The sequence below is a fragment of the Drosophila miranda genome, chromosome XL, assembly GCF_003369915.1.
Source record: "Drosophila miranda strain MSH22 chromosome XL, D.miranda_PacBio2.1, whole genome shotgun sequence".
Classification (NCBI taxonomy): domain Eukaryota; kingdom Metazoa; phylum Arthropoda; class Insecta; order Diptera; family Drosophilidae; genus Drosophila; species Drosophila miranda.
In genome coordinates this window covers 4,174,106-4,194,588 of record NC_046673.1, presented here as the reverse complement: position 1 = coordinate 4,194,588, position 20,483 = coordinate 4,174,106, and the positions used below count along the sequence as shown (strand labels likewise).

The window sequence follows — 20,483 nt, the reverse complement described above, 5'->3', positions numbered from 1 at the left end:
CAGGCAGGTATTTAATATACATATGTATGTATGTACGTCTGTGTCTAGGTCTGGGTCTGGGACCTAGTCCTGGAAAGAATAAAAATACCGTTGGTCTTTCTTAGCTGGACATGGGAGGAGTTTATTTCTCGATTTCGTTGATCTTGTTTTGCTTGCGTTTAAAAATAGTTGCATAAATATGTATGTTTGTATGTGTGTATGTATGTAGGTCGCAAGTGTCATCTGTGTGTGTTTTGATCATCTTCGAAATGTGGTTATGGTTTATCAGCTACAACTTACAATATATAACATATACATACACTCACAAAAGAGCACCCATACCACCCATACACTCTGGCTCACGCACACTCTTACAGGCTCTATATGTATTTATGTATGTATAAAACCAAGTTCGTTAAAGGCAATCAATTGAGTGAGTCCTGGACTGGTGTGGAGAACTTGGTTCTACTTTCTGATGCTGGTCCTGGCAGGGCAGGTCAGGGCAGGGCCTGGCAGGGCTTTGTTTCCTTGGTTTCTTATTATTTGTGTCGATATTTTGTTTGTTTTTCCGTTTTTTTCTGTTTCATCAGTATCAATAGACTTTGCTCGCTTTATAAATACTCGTCACATTTTCAATGTTCAACAACAACAATTGAATTTCTCATAGTGTATACATATATCATCTCTATGCTTAACTGCTTAACAGGCTAATTTACATTTGTATTCTCGCCGCTCTCTAAAATATCTCCTCTCTTTCTTCCTTTATATATATGTATCTTCTATATGTATATATATATATTTACGGATATGTATATGTGTATATACGTTTTGTTTATTTATTGAATTTGTATGGGTTTTTGAAAGCTTTTCAATTTGTCACAAGACATGAAAACAACACAAAATCCGATCCGATCCTCTCCCGGGCCTTCCTTGTTTTTGGGAACTTAGGGATCTAAGGTTACAGTTCTAGAATTTTTCGAATGGATCAATTTGATTGCTTTTTTTGTTTGTTTTGTATTATGTATTTTTGCATTCTCATGTTATGTGTATAAGTATTTGTGTATATGTATGCATATGTACAATCGTATAGTAATTACCATTAGAATCTATACGTGTGTGTGGGTGTGAGTGTGTTTGAGTGTGTGTCGAGTGTGGTAAATGGAAATCGAAAATGAACATAAATTAGGAATCTACCCACACGAAGCGAGCAAACGAACTTTTCTTTAAAAGTACTTGAAAATGAAATAATTGGTATATTGAGAATCTAGGAGTCTACAATCGAATCAGTGGAGCCTAACATACACAGGAGTGGGGCCCCTTGTGAAGTCGAGGATCTGTCCCGAAGGTTGCGATTAGTCGATTTGCGTTTGGGTAACGATTACGATTGCTCTTTCTAAAAGAGAGGAAACTCTCTGCTTCCCTTTAAACATCAGCTTGGGTGAGTGTGAGTGTGTGTGTGTTTGGTGTGTGTGTGTGCGTGGAATCTCTACCGCCTCTTCTACATCTATCCACTTGGCGCTCTAGCAATTTTGGTATCTATAATACACGAATCGCAAGTGAATGTGCTCGTTAAATCTATTAAAAAAATATAGGATATCCTAGAGTCGATTAGAGTACAGGTGTAGGTATTGTTATATATATATCTAGGGCCTATCTCTATCTGCCTTCGTGTCAGTTGCTGGCACCAGTTGCTGCGACCTGGAGTCCTTCGTCGAGTCCTTCGACTCTCAGAGTTCTTCAGCTTCAGTTCGCAAGCAAACAGCCTAATTATTTAGTTGTACTTAAGTCTACACATATTCGTAGCCGTATATCTCGATTTATACACACAAAATGTTATGTAAGCTTAAAAACTATCTTGATTTTCTCCTCCTTCTCTCCTCTCCTCTCGTCTGGTATTACTGTGCATTTTGTTGCGACTCTACAATCGTAGTCCTACGGGATGTCGACTGACTCACATGAATACATGTAGAATATGCGACATCCATCCATATTCCTCCTCTCCCAAATGCCAACGTACAACGTGGCAACATGCAGGCACCGCTTCCGGGCGCCATCACTCCTTGGACGAGCCCGAAGAGTCGCCACCCTGCGGAATGACAATCAAGCTCTTGGGTATCTTCGATATGGCGTTGTCGATCAGCTTCTGCTGCTGCATCTGGTGTTGCTGCTGCTTCAGGGTGAAGGTTGGACCGGACTTGAGGCTGCTGCCGCTGCTCAGGGTGACAGTCGAGGGCGTGAGGTGGGGCAGCTTGCCGGAGGGGCCCGTGCCGCCGTTGCCATTCGGGAGATATTGCTTGTGGTCGGGGAAGTTGTTCCACAGCCAGGAGCTGTTGCTGCTGTTGCCGCTGGTGCCTTCTAGGCTGGGATTGATGTTCAGTTGGGGATGGCCCTGGCTGGCGATCTGCGGAATGTTCAGCGGCGGCATGGGCTTGGGTGCCAGGCGGGCCAGTCGCCCGGCACCGGCACCGGCTCCTCCTCCCGGCTGAAGTGTTGGCATCTGCTGCTGTGAGTGCTGCTTGTGCTGCTGCTGCTGTTGCTGCTGCTGCAGCTGTTGGAGCTGCTGGCGAGAGGTCTGCTGCTGGTGGGCCATCTGGGTGATGTATGCGGGCAACGAGGTGTCCGAGTTCTGGCCGGACTGCGACTGTGTCTGATTGGGCTTCGGCTTGGCGTTGGTCTTGAGCATCTGGTCGCGGAGCAGCTTCTCCCGCCGCAGGATGCACATGCGGTTGTAATCGAAGATGGAGATGAGGTAGGGCTTGCCCCCCGACTGCACTTGGACGAGGGCCGGCAGACGTCGGCCATCGGCTGTCTGGTAGAGGGCCTGCGACTTGCTGGGCACATGGTTTTGATCCTCCAGCGGGATTAGGGTTGGCTTCCAGCTCTTGCACTCGTGCCGCTCCTGAGTGGTCAGTGTTTCCGGCAGTATGACCACGTTCGGCGGTGCTGCCAGCCCGCGACTGCCTGCCGCAGCTCCAGTTCCAGCTCCAGTACCCGTACCAGCCGATCCAGTTGTTCCTGGCTTCTGCTGCAGCTGCAGCCGCCGGCTGAGTTGATTGCCCATCAGACTGGAACCCCCCGGAGCCATCGATGCAGAGGGAGGCCCCCCTCCGGCCGTCCTTCTTCGCGCCAGGCTTATCAGCTCCGGCGGCGAGTTCAGCAGCTGGGCCACATTGGTGGGGGTCTTCGAGGCCGATGCCTGCTGCTGCTGGTGCTGGTGCAGACTCATCGGCGTGGCCAGCTTCAGCTTGGATTGAATGGCCCCAACCAGACGGGCGCCCACCTGTTGCTGCTGCTGCTGTGACTTGCTCTCGTTTTTACTGCTAAGCAGCTTATTGGCCACATCGAGGATCTTGTTCTGCTTCTCCTGGGCGGAGTACGCGGCGACGGCAGCAGGGGCCTTCGAGCCAGCCGAGTGATTGGCGAGCAGTGAGGCGGAGGACAGGCTGGCGGAGACGGGCAGCGAAGAGGACAGTGGCACAATCTCAACGGCCTTGTTGGTCCCTAGGAGGTTGCTCTTGAGGATGCTCCGACTGTTGGCGCCACTGGTTGGCACCAGGGGCGGGGCATTCTTGAACTGGGAGGGACACAAGGCTACCGCCTTCTGGGTGCCCGTGCCCGCGGCCGCGCCCCGATCCTCGGGTGACGACGCAGGCGACGCTGAAGAGATCGATGCCGGCGACGAGGCGAGTGTGGCTGTTTTGGCTGTGACTGTGGCTGTGGCTGGGCCTGTAGCAGTGGCGGCGGTGCTCGGCGGCGCTGGCTTGTCCTTGGGACGGGCGATGATGGTCACCGCGTTCGAGCTGAGCTGCTTGGTCAGCTTGTCCACCGAAACGGTGGTGAGGCGTTCCAAGTGCGAGTTGAGGACATCCTTTGGAGATCGCTGGCCCCCGGCGACCTCGTCGTCGTCTTCGTTGAGCTCCACCAGCGGAATCTTTGGCTCTCCCTGGCCGGTGTTGTCTGCAGATTGGTTGGCATTAGCGTTGGCGATGGGGGTGGCCAGGACACTGCCACTGGCCGACGCGGCCAGCGATGAAGATGAGCCCGGGGAGGCGACTACTGGCGGCCGCTTGCCCGCTGGGGTTCCTCCGTAGGAGTGACCATGATCGAAGGAGTTCAGTCGCTGGCGCACGGTCTCCGTGTAGACGCTGGCATTGGAGGAGGCGTGGGCACCCAGGACGAGGTCTCCGTTGCGGTAGTACTTCTCCAGCAGGATGAGGTGGCGCAGGAAGGAGCTCTGGTTGCCGTACGGCTTCTGCAGCTCCTCCCAGAGGCGGCGCGTCGGCTCGTCGTACTGTAGAAAAGTCTGCACCCGCGTCCAGCCCTCCGGCGTGCGCTGGCTGCTGCTGCAGCCGAAGGGCACCTTGAACTGCAGCCCCATCTCCTCCTCGCCGTGGAAAAGCTCGCGCATGGAGATGTTCGGGTTGCCGCGCAGCACGTTCGATATGTCCGGATTCGCTGCACTAGAGCTGGCCGATCCGTTCGCAGCTCCACTGCCACTGCCACTGCCGCTGCCACTGGCCAGACCCTCGCCTGCCAGATTCTGCTGCAGGATGGCCTGCAGCTTGGATATCTGCTTGCTAGTGTCGGTTGTCGATCCTCCGATGGCCGTGATGGACGAGCTGCTCGAGTTGGAGTCCGTGGGACCGTCGAAGTCCACCACCAACGGCATCTCGGCGTCCTCGTGCGTGGAGGCGGCTGCACTAGTGGAGGCGGCGGAGTGAGCACTGCGATCGACCGCCTCGTCCTCTGCCTCGGAGACCTCGTTGCTGGCATCCTGCAGATTGTGCACCTTGAGGAGCCTGCCCGGGAATAGGGATCACTAAGGATATGCCCATGAAGAACGGCCACTGGCGCTCGGACTCACCTTTTGCGATAGTTCTTGACAAACTCTGCCTTTTGGGACTTGGTGCTGTCGGGGGGCTTCATCAGAAGGTTGGCGAAGTAGCGGCAGAGCTTGCAGACGGCGGTGCCCATGCCCAGCTGGACGGGTATGCCCATCTCCGTGAGGGCCTTCTCCAGTCGATCGGTGTCCTGCTAGACGGAACGGAATCACAGCATAAGGACCATCAACAGAGACAGGCAGGGATGCACTCACCGTCGTTATGTTGTACATGTGATTCTTGCCCAGCCGCCGCTTGCAAAGGACACAGCCGGAGAACTGAATGAACGTGTTGTAGTGGGCCTCGCACAGCCAGACGATCGAGGTGCCGGCGGGAATCTCGAAACTCAGCTGGAACTTCTTCACGCTCTTGCGGATGCACTTGCGGCGCAGCTGATGGCCAGCCGTCTCGCAGCAGTCCTTCACGGCACACGATCGCTGAGCAACCCCCGCCGACGTGGAGGGGCCCAGCTCGACCCCTTCCGTGGGCATTCCCTCGCCGGCATAGCTTTTGTCCAAATTGGAACCGGAGGCGGAGCCTCCAGGGCCGCCGGGACCACCTGTTTCCAGGTGGCCGGGGGCCGAGAGTCGCTTCTTGTTGTAGGGGGCCGCGTTGGCACGACGATCCACATGCCGGAAGCAGGCATCGCACAGGCAGTTGTCCACCGTCAGCTTCTCCTCGTCTGGAAGGTTTTCGTTGGGATAAATTAGCGTATCTTTGCAATGGGAGTGGGAGGGGAAAGGGGAGTGGGAAGGGGTTGGGCAACCTACTGGCTAGGATCTTCTGCTGACGCTCCACCGACTTGATCTGGCCCACGTGGCAGGGCGTGTCGTAGAGCCCGAACTTGCCGCTACAGTAATAGCACTGGTCCTCGCACAACCGCCCGGGATGGAACTTGAACGAAGAGGCCTTCTCCGGGATCAGTATCTTCTCCTTCTCATCCTTCTTGACCATTTGGTAGAAGCCATGGTCCATTCCATGGCCACCATGCCCCTCCGATTGCGATGAATCTGAATTACAAAAGAATGGAGAACAAACACCTCTGTTAGCCAATCCAATCCATCACCGACCGTCGTTCCGTCTTTCGATCTCTGTATCTGTATCTGTTTGTGTTTCTGTATCTTTATCTGTTGTCTGTTTGTGTATCTGTGTATCTATTTCTCTGTTGGATGATATGGAGCGGAGATGAAGTGACGCCTCAGCGGATGCCTGAACGGATGAGCAGTGGAACGGAGGTGTCATGAAGCGGATGAAGATCAGGGAATCAATCCATTGCCCAGAGCCCGAAGGAATCGTCTTTCCTTGCAATAATTACAGCTCAATCGAGACCAGTGTTGCCAAATCGGTAAAAATAGTGCTTATCGGTGCTTATCGATTGATTGTCAGTTTCACTTCACCCATGACTTGACATTTCCATCCTTGTGTTGATGGATTCCGTCTCCAAATCAAGCTAATCCTAACGTAGCGACGTTCCCTTACCAAACAGCGATGTACGGCACTCAATTAGTATCTATTTGCTCCTTTTGGCAGGCAGAAAAGACACTTCCACTTGTTCTGGTTGTTCTCAACGCGCTCTTTGCTCAACCAGCGATGCAGAGTGCATTCGTTCGCATGAGAGAGAGAGACTTCTATGAGCCACATTTCCCGAAAGTTTCTTTTGCCAAACCACAACAAAACAGACACTTTGTGCTTCCGCTCAGCTGTTTTGCTCAGCTGCTGAGCGCGATCGACAGTCTCTTCATCAAACTGTCTTCGCTATAGCAAGAGCTGAGCGAGCCGTCGATCAGCATGGAGCGGAAAACAAAAGAGTAACACAAGTACGTGTTCCATGAGCGGCTCTGCTTCATATTTCTCTGTTCTTTCGGTGAGCAGATCTGGTTTTTATATACATATATAATCCTATGATTATATCCCCCCTCACTACGCCATGGGGCGCTGCACTGGACGATGAAAAGAGGGAAAGCGAAGCAGAGAAAGAACTCAGCCACGGGAAATTCGGTGCCATCAGGAATCTATTTATCTGTGTATTCCATATATGCTTTATGGGATCGGAAACGCTTTCTTCTGGCCCGTACAATACATCTAATGGAATCTGATATCTGATATACGCAAGGACGGGCATACATATAAAAAGGATCATTCCAGATTGGCAACACTGATCCGAAAGGATTGGATTCGGTTTGATTCCCTGAAGGAGAGAGAGAGAGCAGGTGCTGGCAGGGAATCGGAAACGCGACGCTGAAAACCAACCCAGGAGAGATCTGTGCTGGAGCGCACCCAAGTGCTTGGCTATCGTCGAGTGGTGGTGGCTGTTAGTCGAACTGAAACGGTTAGTGGTCTTTCGGCCAGGATTACCCGACGGTATATTCGACTTGGTCGCACCTTCGTTCTGCAAAATAGAATGGAGAATGGAAACGAGATTAGATGCTGGTGGGGGGAGGTGGAGGTTTCACTGCGGGAGCCACTCACCTCGTTCTGTATTGTGTAGTACGAGTCCTCGGCGTGGACGCCGTGCTGGTCGGCAGAGCGATCCGCTGATCCATGGCCGCGGGCGCGACCCTTCTGGAATGTCATCTTGAGGGACTGACGGCGTACTCCGTGGGCTTGAGAGCCCATGGCTGACCCTGTGCTGGCGGCGCTCGCCTTTCGCGTGGCACTGCCCATCGAGGAGGAGGATGAGGAGCCGGAGGAGCCGCTGCCGTGGATGACAGTCCCCGTGGGCACGCCGCCACTTCCGCTGGCTCCCCCGTTGCTGCTCCGATTCAGCTTGATAACAGTCTTTAGTGTCCCGCTGGACTCCACGTGGATGGCGCTGCCTCCCCCCGATCCCGACCCAGATCCTGATCCTGCAGCCGCTCCTGCCAGGGCCGTCGAGCGTCGCTTTCCGCTCGGATAGGCCTGCGGATGCTGTTGCTGGTACTGCGCCTGGCGTGTCTGCGCCTCCTGCAGGTCCTGGCGCCGCTGCTCGGCGGCCTGGTGCGTGAGGAGGCCGAGATTGTGAAGATGAATCTCTTGGTCGCGCCGCTCTTTCTCATCACATGAGAGTCCCGCCTCCTGCTTGCCATTGGCTTCTGCGTTGGGCAAGTATTCCAGGAGCAGGGCTTTCTCTTCGGACTGGTCCTTGTGATCCTTGAGGTCCTTGAGGGCCTTGAGGCAGAGCTGGGGAGCTGCGAGGTCGTCTGGATCCAGATTGGTCTTCTGCTCGGCTGCCTTTATGGTCGCCAGGGGCTTCTCCTCGTCCTCCTCATCCTTAAGGGTCAGCTGAATGTCGAGACCGTCGTGGCTGGACCTCCTGGGGGATGTGCTGGACATGGACAGGTTCTCCTTGTTCTCCTCCGGAAAATCGTTGTCCATGTGATCCGCCATCAGCGGCAGCTCCTGCTGTGGTTTATCTTGCTCTGGCTCTTCCTCTTCCTCTGGTTCTGCTCCTTGTTCCATATCCACATCCATTTCCATCTCTGTGTCCGCATCCGCTGGCTGCTCGGCTACAGTCGGGGATGCCTTTACCTCCATGGCTCCTTCGGGGACATCCTTCTCCTCCGCGTCCGTCGGCTCCTCATCTCCTACCGCCGGCACTCCCTCGGGATGATCGGGAGGATCCGCAGGATCAGTCTCAGTCACAGGCTTTGAAGCAGGTTCAGGTTCATCTTCGGCCTTTCGACTCAGCGCATTGCCCCTGGCATCCACTACGCCCTCCTTGGCCAGCTCTTCCATAATCTCGTGATCAAAGTCGTCGTAGTTGTCCGACTTTTGACCCTCCTCGTCTTCCGCCTCCCCCTCATGGCCATCATCCCCGTTTACAGCGACCTCATCCGCGGGTCTGTCTTCGAGGGGCAGCTCCTCGCCGCTCTCGTCCAGCCGAAGCGCACCCGCCTTCAGGGAGCTGTTCGAGTACGAGGAGTCCTCCAATGCAGATTTGGCTTCTGCCTCGACCTCGGCCTCGGCGGCGGGCGCGGCCTTAACTTCTGCCTCGGCTTCCGCCTCCGGTTCTGTCTCGGACTCCGGCTTTAGCAGCTCCAGCTCTACTTCAGTTTTCGCTTCTAACTCCGTTTCCGGATCAGCCTCAGATTCAGCTTCCGCTTCCGCTTCGACTTCCACTTTGCTGTGGCTGGCTATTTGGACAATCTCGCCCAGCTCCGGGTCCTTCTCGATGCCCAGATTGTTGGCCAGGAACTTCTTGTAAAACTTAACGCTGATTATGTCGGGACTGAGTGACGGCGCTTTGCCAGACTCTCCGCATGCGGAGACGGACCCAGAGGCAGACTCCGACTCGGACTCCGGCAGTTCCGTCGACTCCTGGGGCGACTCCTTCGGCTTATCCTTATCGGCATCCCCCAGATCGGCGTCCACGGTGAGCGGTTCGACGCAGGAGGAGGAGGAATGACCGTTGGCCCCTCCGCTGGTGGTGGAGCTCTCCTCCTCCATGGCCGTCTGTGCGTCCTTCAGCAACCCCACCACAGGATCCACTGGCAGGAGCAGGCTCTCGTCAAAGTCCGGCGTCAGCTTCTCCAGCTTAATGTCGGCGTGGGCCAGCAGCAGGTCGTCCATGGACGAGGCCATGCTGTCCTTGGAGTCCTCGTCCCCGCCGCCATGCGAGCTGGTGGCCAGCGAGCCGGCCGATGCAGTCTTCCGTGTGGTGGAGCCCACCCGTCGTCGCTTCGCCATCATCGGCTCGGCAGCAGCGGCCATTCCCAGTCCACCCGGCGATCCCGTCTTGCTCAGACGCGTCGCTCGCGTGCTGGTAGACGAGGCAACGGCTGGGGAAACTGCTGTGCCAGCCGCGGCTCCGACATTTTTTGTCTGTGGCCGGCCGCGTCCGCGTCGACCTCCCCCTGAGGTTGGTGTGGGAACGGCGGGGACGTGGACAGGGACGGGTGTGGCTGTGTCCCTGTCTGGGGGCTCCTGCTTGATCAGAACAGCGCCCTTTGGTGGCTCCTCGACGGCGTCCACGGCGTCGTCGACCTCGTCTTCGGGTGGGGGCGCCTTCACCTCAATTTTGCTGTACTTTGCCGCACTCTCAACGTCGTCCTCGGAGCGATTCCGCTTGGTGGCTGGCTCCAGGGGCGGGGGGACAACCGCCTGGGACTTCCTGGCACGGCGACCGCGTGCGGTCGGCAGCTGCTGCTGCTGCTGCTCGCTGGAGGCCACCGTCGATGATTGTCGACGATTGCGGGTGACGCGAGTGTTGTTCGCCTGCTCCTGGGCGTGCGACTTGCGGGTGACACGGTTGCAGGTCGGCGTAGGTGGCAGCTCTTTGTCCTTCTCCTTTTCCTTGTCCTTGTCTTTTGTGTCTTTGTTGTCTTTTTCATCGGCAGCTGGCAGGGATTCCAGTTCGCTGCCGTCGATGGCCTCCTCTTTGACTTGCACTGTCCCTGATCCTGGCCCATCCTCGAGCTTGGCGATGGCTTCTTTGGCTTCTTTCAGATCCTTAATGGACTTGCGTCCGCGTATGACGGGGGGGGCAACAACCGAGCGCTCCACCGAGCTCTTCCTCTGACTGCCCGACGATGGCGGCTCTTCGCCGTCTTCGCTAGCCTCGCGATGCTTCGAGGCTGTAGCTGTGGGGGAGCTGAGCAGCAGGAGCGGCGACGAGAGCCGTGTTATTCGCACACTCTTGCTCCCCAGTCCATCGCTGACAGTCGTGGGCGTGGGTGGCTTTGATGAGGCCACTACCCCCTCTATTGTTGTGGCCGGAGAGGACTGACTCCGGTCCGAATTCGGGTTCGGATTCGCATCCCCGCTGGACTGCTGCTGCTCTTCCGTCTTTTCCCCTGCCCCATTCCCCTCGGGAGAGGGGGATTTGGCTCCGGCTCTGGCTAGCTCCTCGGCAGCGCTTGAATACTGGTCCTCGCTGCAGGCTGGCAGGATCACAGTGGCTGAGGTATTCGCCGTGTCCTCCAGGACGGCTGCCGTTGTGGCTGTGGCTCCTGGCTTACGGCTGGACATCCTTGACGAGCCGGTGACCGAGACGCCGTCACCTAGCGCAGCTGCTGCGGACGTTGCTGCTCCTATGATGCCAGCTCCTCCGTCTCCTCCTGCAGTGGCTGCTGCGACTGTGGCTGCTTACGTTGCTCCTGCTCCTGGCAATCCGGTGCTGATTGTTTCCACTTCGAGTCACAGTGAGTTGGTCCCATTGGTTGACTTGGATGATGATGTGGATTGCCTGCAAGAAAGCACAGGAGGGAACAGAACATGAGGTGTGGATCGATTACTAATACGACATGTGGGCTACGGGCACAAAAACGACATCCCCTGGTGGGGGATGCTACACCCCCTACAATTCTTCTTCGACAGACGACATTCTTTCTTTGGGACTCAATCGCTCACTCATCCGTTCGTTAAATTCGTTTCTATTGCTTTCTGCCTGGATTTTTGATTTGTGAGGTTATGTGGGGCAGCAATCGGATTGATCCTGAACGAGGCCGAAGCTCAGCCGAAGCTGGAGCTGGAGCCCAGGCAGCCAACCTGCCTCTGTGGCTAGAACATTAAACATGCTTTGCAGTTTCCATATCATGCCCCTTCCCCACTCCCCCACCGTATCGCAGCGCACCGCACCGCAGAGACTCAGCTCTGGCATAGTCGTAAAGTCGAAAACAAGTTTTGGCAGCAGCAGCTGGAACTGCGGTTGCGAGAGAGCGTAGCGAGAGAGAGCGGAGAATGTGAGGAAAGCCAACCAGAAGCCAGAATCCAGAAGCTGAAGCTGAAAGAAGAGTCAGAGGCAAAGCTGAGGAATTGATTGGCACATTGAGTAATCCCCAAATTGGTGTGCTTTGGTATCCTGCTGTTGCTGTTGCTGGCTGGCTGGCCGATCCCCAGAGCTAAAGTACATTTTGAAAGGCGCCATTTTGGTGTGGCCAGACTAGCGCAAGCAAATAATAGCCAGAGCCACAGGCTCGGCTCTCAGGCAAACACCGAGAGCCTCGAGAGTTGTTTTTTTAGTGGAGAGGCGACCTTCGCTTTGCATTTTTTGCAGGCTGCTTGCGGCTGCATTCTGCACAGCTTTGGCGGAGGAAATCGGCCTCCATTTCCACACAGCCACGGATTTAATGACACACACACACACAGATATACTGACGCTCTCTCACACACACGAACATACACACACACACATTATTAACCGAAGCCATCGCCACCACCCTCTGCAGAGCCGAGCAATGAAACGGATGGACGGATGGTGGAAAGCAAGCATAAGGGAAAACAGTGACAGTGACAGCAACGGAGAGACGATACGAGACGAAGAAGACGGAGGCGGCAGACAGCGGGGCCAGGCAAGCAGCAAGCCGAGCGACAACAAAACAGACGAATAAAGGAAGTAAAAGCGAATCGCAAATAACAAAATGAAGATGAAGTATTTATGTGTGTGTACACTATTATGTAGAATGCACTCACACACAGCCACTAGCGACACTAGCGACGGGAATATAGCATAGCACTCTCATGTACATAAAGTGTGCAAAAACGTTGGCAGGCCAGGCGCAGGCAGGGCAATTGTAAATACTGGCCACACTGGCCATACGAAGAGCGGCGAAACCATCTCAGTGGGCCAGGCCGTGCCGGGCCAGCGGAAACTGGCCCAAGAATTTTCACCAAATGGAAAAGTTGTTCAAGAATTGGCAGAGTTGCCAACAGCGTTCGTTGGCGAGCAAACGTCCGCCTCGGCAACTCTCGAACAACACACACAAACAGAGAGCCACACTACTCGCTCGTTCGCTCACTCACTCACTCTCACACACAACACACGCACACAGAGAGGCATGCACGTTCGGCCAAATGAAAAACTGTGGAAATTGTGCGGACCTAAGGGTCGACAAAAAACAGTTGCGAAAAAAACAAAAAAAATAAATAAATGAAGCAAACTTTACAAAATTTGCTGTTTTCTTTTCAATCTGTTCTCTTCTTTGCTACAACAACAACAAGCATGACGCGCGAACGGAACAGCACTCACTTGTCTCTTTCGTTTCACTTTTGAATTGCTTTTCGCATTTGCTTTTTCATTGAAACCGAGCGGGAGCCGAAACGAAACCGAGCCCGAAACCGAACGAAACGAAACCAAAAGAAACACAAACGCAAACGCGAATACTTTACCTACTTAATGCTCTTTCTGTTCAGATGTCCATTTGCGAATTTTCCGCATTAATTTTCACTGAATCGATGCGACGACGACATTCCCTGTCGGCGCGAGAGAGGGCGCCAACTCCTATGATGAGCAGATTTACGAAGAAACTGCACCCAGGCAGGAGCAGAACAAACAAAAAAAAATAATAATAAAATAAAATGCAGAACCCGAACCGAATGAGTTGTGAACGCAAACACGGTGCGAAGCGAAATAACGAGGCAGCGCAGAGAGCCGCAAGAGAGCATCGTGCAGCGAGTGGCCCGCCGACGATGTCGATGGCGGCGAAAATCATACATACATTCGCCTCGCCACCGCTAGTTGGCAATTGCCGTGTGCAACACCCACTAGCAGATACACTTCTTTCGCCTTAAACTGTTTTCAACGCACAAGGGATGAATGCCTGTTGATACACAATATACCTATATAAATATACACGCATATACAGTGTTTCATAACTTCTACATTTTAGCGTTCCCATATATGTATATATTATACGTTCTATGATCTTGCCATTGCAGGGCATTCAGTTTCGACCTAATCGCGACCGGCTGTCTGTTATATTTGCCAAATGTTTGTTGGCCTCTCTCACTCTCGCCGTCTGGCTCTCATCTTACATATCTCGCCGTGACGGCTGCTTCGTCTTTTGTTCCGACGGAAAAGGACTCGGATCAGTGTGTGTCGGCAGTGTGTAGCATCTGGGTAGCGAAAAAAAGCGAACTTTTCAATAGATCCGATTGATGTTCTCGATCCTCTGCAGATTCCTTGTTTTCGTCCGACCGAACTCCCTCCGATCTTCACCACCCACATCCGATGCTACGCTGTTCTGTTGAAGTGATCTTTTTGTTTGGAAAGTGTCTGAGTCCCATGTTTTTTTCATATCCTGTGGGGGTGTTAGCAGCGGAAGACGTGCACGAATACATGTGCGTAACAGGCGCAAGGGAATCCTGCAAGTGTCAGGTGGCGTCCTGCGTCTGTTGCCGTCAGAACATAGTATTCACCCCCTTCTTTTTCAGTCATCGGACAAAATAGCAGGAATGGAGTGGAGTGGAGTACGGTAGCTGGGTAAAAGTCAAAATTAATTGGCAAATAAACGGCGACACTTGGCGACCAATGAAGGGCAAAGGGAAAATCAATAGCTTTGCATCGCGATATTATGCACCGAATGAGGAGAAAGAGAGAGCCGAGCCGTTTTCGTTAACAATGTCATTTGCTTGTGCTGGCCGCGTGCATATTATGTACATAATATATGTACATACATACATATGTATGAACTGTATAAGTCGTGGAAAATGGCTTTCCCTCGAACTGGGTCAAGTGAAAGGCAGGATGGCGGCGATTGAGGACACGCCAGTTCTTGATGGTATTCACCGCCCCCTCGCTTTTATGCAATGACATCAACAATTAGTCACATTGACCACGACAAACGAGCCCCTAGATCGATTGTCCTGTCTGGGATGGGCACTTTTAGTCCCATTTCCTGTAATTTTCCCCCTTTTTCCATTTTTAATCACTTTTTAACGATGATCCTTTGCATAAATGATTTGGTTTTCCATTCAATTTGTTCAAATAAGTGGTATACATGATAAAGAGTGTGGATTCCATGTGGAATACATGTCTGTAAGGCTTTTTGCAGTACGCCCACCCATTCTTTTCACCTAGAAATTATTTGTACGCTCAGCGAGACACATCTACTTACAGAGAAACTCACACACGCTTTGTCTGTGAGTCCGGAGTGTGCGTGTGTTGTGCTAAAGGCAATTGGAAAACGAAATGGCCGACAAAACGCCACGCAGCTACATGGATAGATGAAAGGCAAGCAAAGCACAGTACAGTGGCAGGCAGAAGCAGCGATAAGCGGACGGCAGGGCAAGACGGAATGGGCAATATATGGATAAAAAGAAAACTTCCGGCAAAGCCAAAGCTCATCGAAATCGACTAAGAGCAGACAACAATCGACTAAGATACACTACATACAATCATAAATCAACGCACACAGGCAGACATATGGAAACCCACGTGAATCAGAGAGGGAGACAGACCAGACTCGCAATCAAAAGAACAGAGAGAGCCACCTATGATCGCGGCGAATTCGCAGAGTTTTCATAAGCAAAGCATTTGTGGCTGTCTTACATTATTTTCCTTACTTCTCGCCCTGTGAAAAGCCAATGGCGCTGGTGTGTGTGCCGCCCAACACAAGAACACCGAAAAAACAGTTAAAACTAGCACGCAAACAAGGCTTTTATGGGTACTCAACCACACGTACATAGGTACATATGTATACACCAGCACTCCATTATTCTCTCTCTCTATCTCGCCCTCTTCTTCGCCTCTCTTTATCGCTCTTCTCTTTGTGGCGCAGTGTCATTCTTTTTTACGCCATATTGAATTGTAGCCGAGAGCCATTTGCCATTTTCTTGGGCTTTTTTTTACTACTTTCAGCATGCCTATGTCAAATTTATTGCTTGGATTGTATCAGCCTTAAGGTAATTTAACTGTTTTATGCTAAAAAGCTCATTCAAATACAGCGTTTTAAGGCTAAACTAGCTGTGGAAAACTTTTCCATTGACAAATGTCTTCCTTTCTGTCTCTTTTCCCCACCCTTTCGTGACTGTGGGAAATGTTAACATTTTGACCCTTTTGGAGGGTTAATAATCTGTGGAGCAACCTGCAATGCTTATATAATATAGTATAGGCATAAATGATATGATTGAAATTATTATTATTATTAGCAATTTATTAGAAAAAGATCCGAGTGCAAAGAGATGTGCATGTTAAGCGCAACAGAGATATGTTATGGCTTATGTTATGACAATCGATAACACGCGTTAGTGAATTTTCGAAGCACGTTTCTGGCATTTCTCGCAGATGCGTTTTCACCTAATTCGTTTAAATCATTAATGAAATGAATCTTAAACTGGTGTCTATTGTTTATATATTCTGCATCTGCGGTATTAGCTGCACTGAAAGCAATGAAGACACTTCCATCCTGCCAGAAGGCTTTGTGGATGCCACGCAGAGATCGACGCACACTAATAACTGGGCAGTGCTGGTGGATGCGTCCCGGTTCTGGTTCAATTATCGGCATGTAGCCAACGTCCTGTCCATCTATCGGTCTGTGAAGCGCCTCGGCATTCCCGACTCGCAGATCATCCTAATGATAGCAGACGATATGGCCTGCAACGCCCGCAATCCGCGTCCCGGCCAGGTCTATAACAACGCCAACCAGCATATCAACGTCTACGGCGACGACGTGGAGGTAGACTATCGCGGCTACGAGGTGACCGTGGAGAACTTTGTCCGCCTCCTCACTGGGCGCACCCAGAACGGTACGGCGCGCTCTAAGAAGCTGCTCTCCGATGCCGGCAGCAATGTTCTCATCTACCTCACGGGACATGGCGGCGATGGTTTCCTGAAGTTCCAGGACTCGGAGGAGATAACCAGCCAGGAGTTGGCCGACGGCATCCAGCAGATGTGGGAGAAGAAACGGTGCTACCCTATGCTACACATTTGAACCATTCGTTAATTCATATTTCCACTGATTGCAGCTACAATGAGCTCTTCTTCATGGTGGACACTTGCCAGGCGGCCTCGTTATACGAGAAGTTCAATTCGCCCAATGTCCTGGCTGTGGCCAGCAGCCTGGTGGGGCAGGATTCGCTCTCGGTAAGCCTTCTCCTGCATAGAATGCGTATGAAAACAACGCTTCTACTGACTCTCTCGTCTCCTAACCTCACAGCATCATGTGGATCCTTCGATTGGTGTGTACATGATCGACCGCTATACCTACTATGCCCTGGAGTTCCTGGAGAAGGTACAGCCGTTCAGCACGCGCACCATTGGCGATTTCGTAAGTGTGGATGGATTGCGAATAGCTATTCACTTCGCTAAACCTAAGCCCGCCTGTCATTTCAGCTGCAAGTGTGCCCCAAGCGTGTCTGCATCTCAACTGTTGGCGTGCGCAAGGACCTCTACCGCCGCGATCCCCATAAAGTGCCCATAACGGACTTCTTTGGCGCCATCCGGCCCACACGCGTCTCCACGGACCGCATCAATGTGACGCTGGCCAACGAGAGGTATGCATAAGCTAAGAAATATCAGTGTGCAGTTATTACAGTGAGTGTCTCTCTCTTGCAGTGATTTTATTGCCGATCCGGACGAGATTTCTGCGACCAAGAGGCCGTTCAAGATCATAATGGAGCCCCAGTTTCCGTCCGAATTTTTCAAATAAAGTGAGTGGTGGGCGAATCGGGAGACCAGCAAGCAGATCCAACAGATTCGACAGATCCCAACAGGCAGATCCATCACTCATGTGATAATATTAATTTATTCGTAAATACATCATTTCATTATTAATACATGTGTAATTTATTAAATTTATATGTGATCTCGAATCGTGCTTTAAAAATCTCAATTATGGGCTTAGTTGTTCGTCTTCGTCTTAGTTTTCTGTTTTTCCGCTTTTCTGTTTTATATTTGCTAACATTTTCATTACATTTCATTATCATTATCATTCTCGGTTCGTTTTCCTTGTTTGTGTTTCTTATGCATATTACATCATGTTTCATTTAAATTATATTTTGGTATCTACTATCGAACGCTCACTAATCAATCAATCAATCAATCCATCAATCCATCAAGTCAACATTCATATCAAATCCAGAAAACAAACAAAAACCATATTGTATACTTATATAAAAAGCGGGGACCCCCGCATACCATGCGTTTGTTTGTATAGAACTAGAAATCCACACACAAAAAAAACAAAAACAAACAGTATCTACTACTCGTACAATACAATACAATATATAATTTCCGGTTCGTTTTGTTTTGTTTTGTTTTGTTTCGCTTTGCTTTGCTTCGTTTTGAAAGTTTCTAATTTGGGTATTCACAAATTCAAAGAGTAACAATGGCCGCCAGAAGCGATCTCCACCATCTCCAACTCCATCTCCCCCGTGGAGTCTCCCTTTTACTCCCTTTTAGCATATGGAAGGATCTACTTCGATTTTATTATTGAATTCATTTATCGCTTGCTTTAAACATATACCTATCCTTTTTTTCGTTTCGTTTCTTTTCTCTTCACTTCTCTTCGGAAATGAATGCACACATACTATACATACATATCAATACACCAGTACTATATATGTATAATTATATTTATTTCTTAATTTTGTTTTTTGTTTGTTTTTTTTGCGATTTTTTGGTGTTTTTTTTGGTTTTTGTTTTTGTTTCATTGCATCAGTCCCATAATTTGAGTTGTAGGCTTGGGGTTGTCCTCAAGATCAAGATCCAGATTAAGCACCATAAGAAGTTCGTATTGCATCCACGTCGCTAAACACTATTGGGACATGAAATATCCGATCACGGAGCACGGGTCATTGTGGGGGTCTATTTGGGACGGGTCTGCGTCCGAATGCTTGGGCCATTGAGTTGGATTGGGTTGGAGTGGAGTGGAGCTAAGTGGGGTCTGTCTCTGCGTCTGTGTGTGAGTGTGAGTGTGTGTGTGTGTGAGTGCGTGTGTGTGTGTGGGTGGGGGCAGGCACAACAGTTATATATACATATGTATACATATGTAGCTGGTTAGATAAGCGTCGTCTGGTGCCTGCCACTGGTTATGTTGGGTGCTTTCCGTGACTGGGAGTAGTTCGGGTTCACCTGTATGTGTATGTGTGTGTGAAAGTCGTTAAAATTAGCTAACTAATGTTATATCTCGAGATGCCAGATGGGGAGAAACAGACAGAATTTGCTCTCCCTGCTCTTCTGATTCGTTCTGCTTATGCATGTATTTACAAAGACTGTTTCGGGGGAGCGATCCGGCATCTGACTCTAGTCTGTATATTCAAATGGGGACAATGGAAGGGGGGGATTTGGATTTGGACTTGGTTGTCTCTTGATGGAAAGGGCTTACTAGATAGAATGGAGATGGGGAAGGATGGATGATGTTATAGGTTGGAGGAAACGGCTCACTGGCCTGCCTAGGCTGTCGACACTTTGATTGATTCGAATCTCGATTACAGTTACAGTTTTTATGTCTAACACTTATCCGATAACACGCTGTGCAAAAATATTGTTTTCATTTTCACTTTCTCGTTTTTTGTTTTCTTTACTTTTATCTAATTTCATTTTGTTATATTATTTTTTTTTTAATTTCCCCCTCTCTCCATCTCTCTCCAGATTCTTTACCTCCGCCATTGTCCTCTATACTGTTACACTCAACAAAAAATGTTAATCGCTTGCCCCGCCCGACTATCTCGCCAGATCCCTCCTATATGTATTGCCATATCGTATGCGTAGCTCTCGTACGAACTCGTATTATTTATTCGCTTATGAAAATTCACATATATGTATGCATGTATACGTTATTTAAATATTCTTGCTATTTGCTATTTCGTATTCGTATTTGATTTTTTCATTCTTTTTTTGTTTTCATTGTTTGCTTGTAAAAAAACTCACTACGGAAAAAAAAAATCAAAAATAACGTTTGAAGGCAATTTGATGTCAGACTCTTTCTTAATTTCATTTACTTTTGTTTTTTTTTAACATTTCTCTCATCATGGTTTTCGCCTCCTTGTTCTCGTCTTCGTTTTGGTTTTAGCTTGGTTTTGGGATGTCGCTATCCGTTCTCGTTATCGTTATCGTTCTCGTTCGCGTTCAAGTTCTCGTTTTCTTATCTTTATGTTTAAGTTTGTATAATGAGTGGTAGATCAATAGAGGGAGGGCTGATCGGGTGTGGGAATCTGGGAATCTATGGTTTTCCTATCTATACAAGCTATGGCCAAATAAATATGGCCTTCGCAATAAAAATGTATAATTCAGTTCTAACAGACTCTGTTCTACTACGTTTCCTTGCTCTCAGTTTCAGGTTCCTTCCAATGAAATAAACCAAACCAAAAACAGCACTATGGCTTGGACTGCATCTGCATCTGCATGAGAGTGCACTGGATCAACTACTCACGACTGACTCACTCACGCCCATCTGGCCCAGCAATTTCTAGACATATTTCGGTGTATGCTTTTTAGGGCGGTCGAGTGCTGAGTCGAGTTGCGTCTCTGAGGAGGAACTACCATGGGAAGCAGATATCTGTGGATAACAGATCTAAGAATAGTGCAGCATTATTATTTGTAAGATCTCCCCTTGTATGTACATATGACGAGCATCGGCATTCCCCAAATAATCGGAAAGACAAACATACTAAAGTATATTTCATTTTTCATTCGGGTACGATTTTGTCGGGAAAGAGGAGAATTTCTTGGGGCCAGTCTCTCTATCGACTGTTCCAATACAAGGTACCATATATAGCGGATATACATACATATCCGATTCCTAACAGAGTGCTGGGCTCTTCGCCTGCAACCGGGATAACTCCTCTCTATGTACAATACGATCGTGTGGGAAGTCGGTCGATCCCTAACACAGTGCGAGCAAGTGCGGTCGTCAATGGACGGGCTTTAGTGGTCCGGGTTCAGGGTTCCGGGCAGGAGGGATACAAAAGAAAACAAAAGTAAATGGA

At 50.4% G+C, this 20,483-nt stretch overlaps 2 protein-coding genes across 8 annotated transcripts; one reads left to right on the top strand and one right to left on the bottom strand.

Moving 5' to 3' along the window:
- Nucleotides 1-96: 96 nt before the first annotated feature.
- LOC108163645 lies at nucleotides 97-11,008 on the bottom strand. Of its 5 annotated transcripts, none has more exons than XM_033397388.1 (6): nucleotides 7,329-11,008; nucleotides 7,110-7,248; nucleotides 5,630-5,869; nucleotides 5,075-5,541; nucleotides 4,844-5,013; nucleotides 97-4,778 (listed from the first exon to the last, which is right to left on the bottom strand). In XM_033397388.1, exons 1-6 carry the CDS (start codon nucleotides 10,803-10,805, stop codon nucleotides 2,033-2,035), a joined length of 7,239 nt encoding a protein of 2,412 aa, XP_033253279.1. In that variant the 5' UTR covers nucleotides 10,806-11,008; the 3' UTR covers nucleotides 97-2,032. The 5 variants fall into 5 exon arrangements, with proteins under 5 accessions (XP_033253279.1, XP_033253316.1, XP_017154584.1 ...); XM_033397425.1 differs by having other exon boundaries at nucleotides 4,844-5,010; XM_017299095.2 differs by having other exon boundaries at nucleotides 7,215-7,248.
- Nucleotides 11,009-15,811: 4,803 nt separating this feature from the next.
- On the top strand, nucleotides 15,812-20,172 carry LOC108164599 (putative GPI-anchor transamidase). 3 transcript variants are annotated; one of them, XR_004474938.1, is made up of 6 exons: nucleotides 15,812-16,461; nucleotides 16,521-16,638; nucleotides 16,712-16,822; nucleotides 16,888-17,048; nucleotides 17,110-17,304; nucleotides 19,829-20,172. XR_004474938.1 is itself a non-coding variant. In XM_033399480.1 (6 exons), the coding sequence occupies exons 1-5, from the start codon at nucleotides 15,878-15,880 to the stop codon at nucleotides 17,201-17,203; spliced, it is 1,068 nt and encodes a 355-aa protein (XP_033255371.1). In that variant the 5' UTR covers nucleotides 15,812-15,877; the 3' UTR covers nucleotide 17,204; nucleotides 19,835-20,172. The 3 variants fall into 3 exon arrangements, 2 of the variants coding, with proteins under 2 accessions (XP_033255371.1, XP_017155937.1); XM_033399480.1 differs by having other exon boundaries at nucleotides 17,110-17,204; nucleotides 19,835-20,172; XM_017300448.2 differs by having other exon boundaries at nucleotides 17,110-17,204.
- The last annotated feature ends 311 nt before the right edge of the window (nucleotides 20,173-20,483 follow it).

Bases quoted from the DNA above. Each gene is read 5' to 3' on its own strand.
- LOC108163645 (XM_033397388.1), bottom strand. From the start codon at position 10,805: ATGTCCAGCCGTAAGCCAGGAGCCACAGCCACAACGGCAGCCGTCCTG. The intron at 7,249-7,328 runs GTGAGTGGCTCC...TCTATTTTGCAG, and splicing joins ACTACACAATACAGAACGAG to AACGAAGGTGCGACCAAGTC. The intron at 4,779-4,843 runs GTGAGTCCGAGC...ATTCCCGGGCAG, and splicing joins GTCAAGAACTATCGCAAAAG to GCTCCTCAAGGTGCACAATC.
- LOC108164599 (XM_033399480.1), top strand. From the start codon at position 15,878: ATGAATCTTAAACTGGTGTCTATTGTTTATATATTCTGCATCTGCGGT. The intron at 16,639-16,711 runs GTAAGCCTTCTC...CTAACCTCACAG, and splicing joins TGGGGCAGGATTCGCTCTCG to CATCATGTGGATCCTTCGAT. The intron at 17,049-17,109 runs GTATGCATAAGC...TCTCTCTTGCAG, and splicing joins GTGACGCTGGCCAACGAGAG to TGATTTTATTGCCGATCCGG.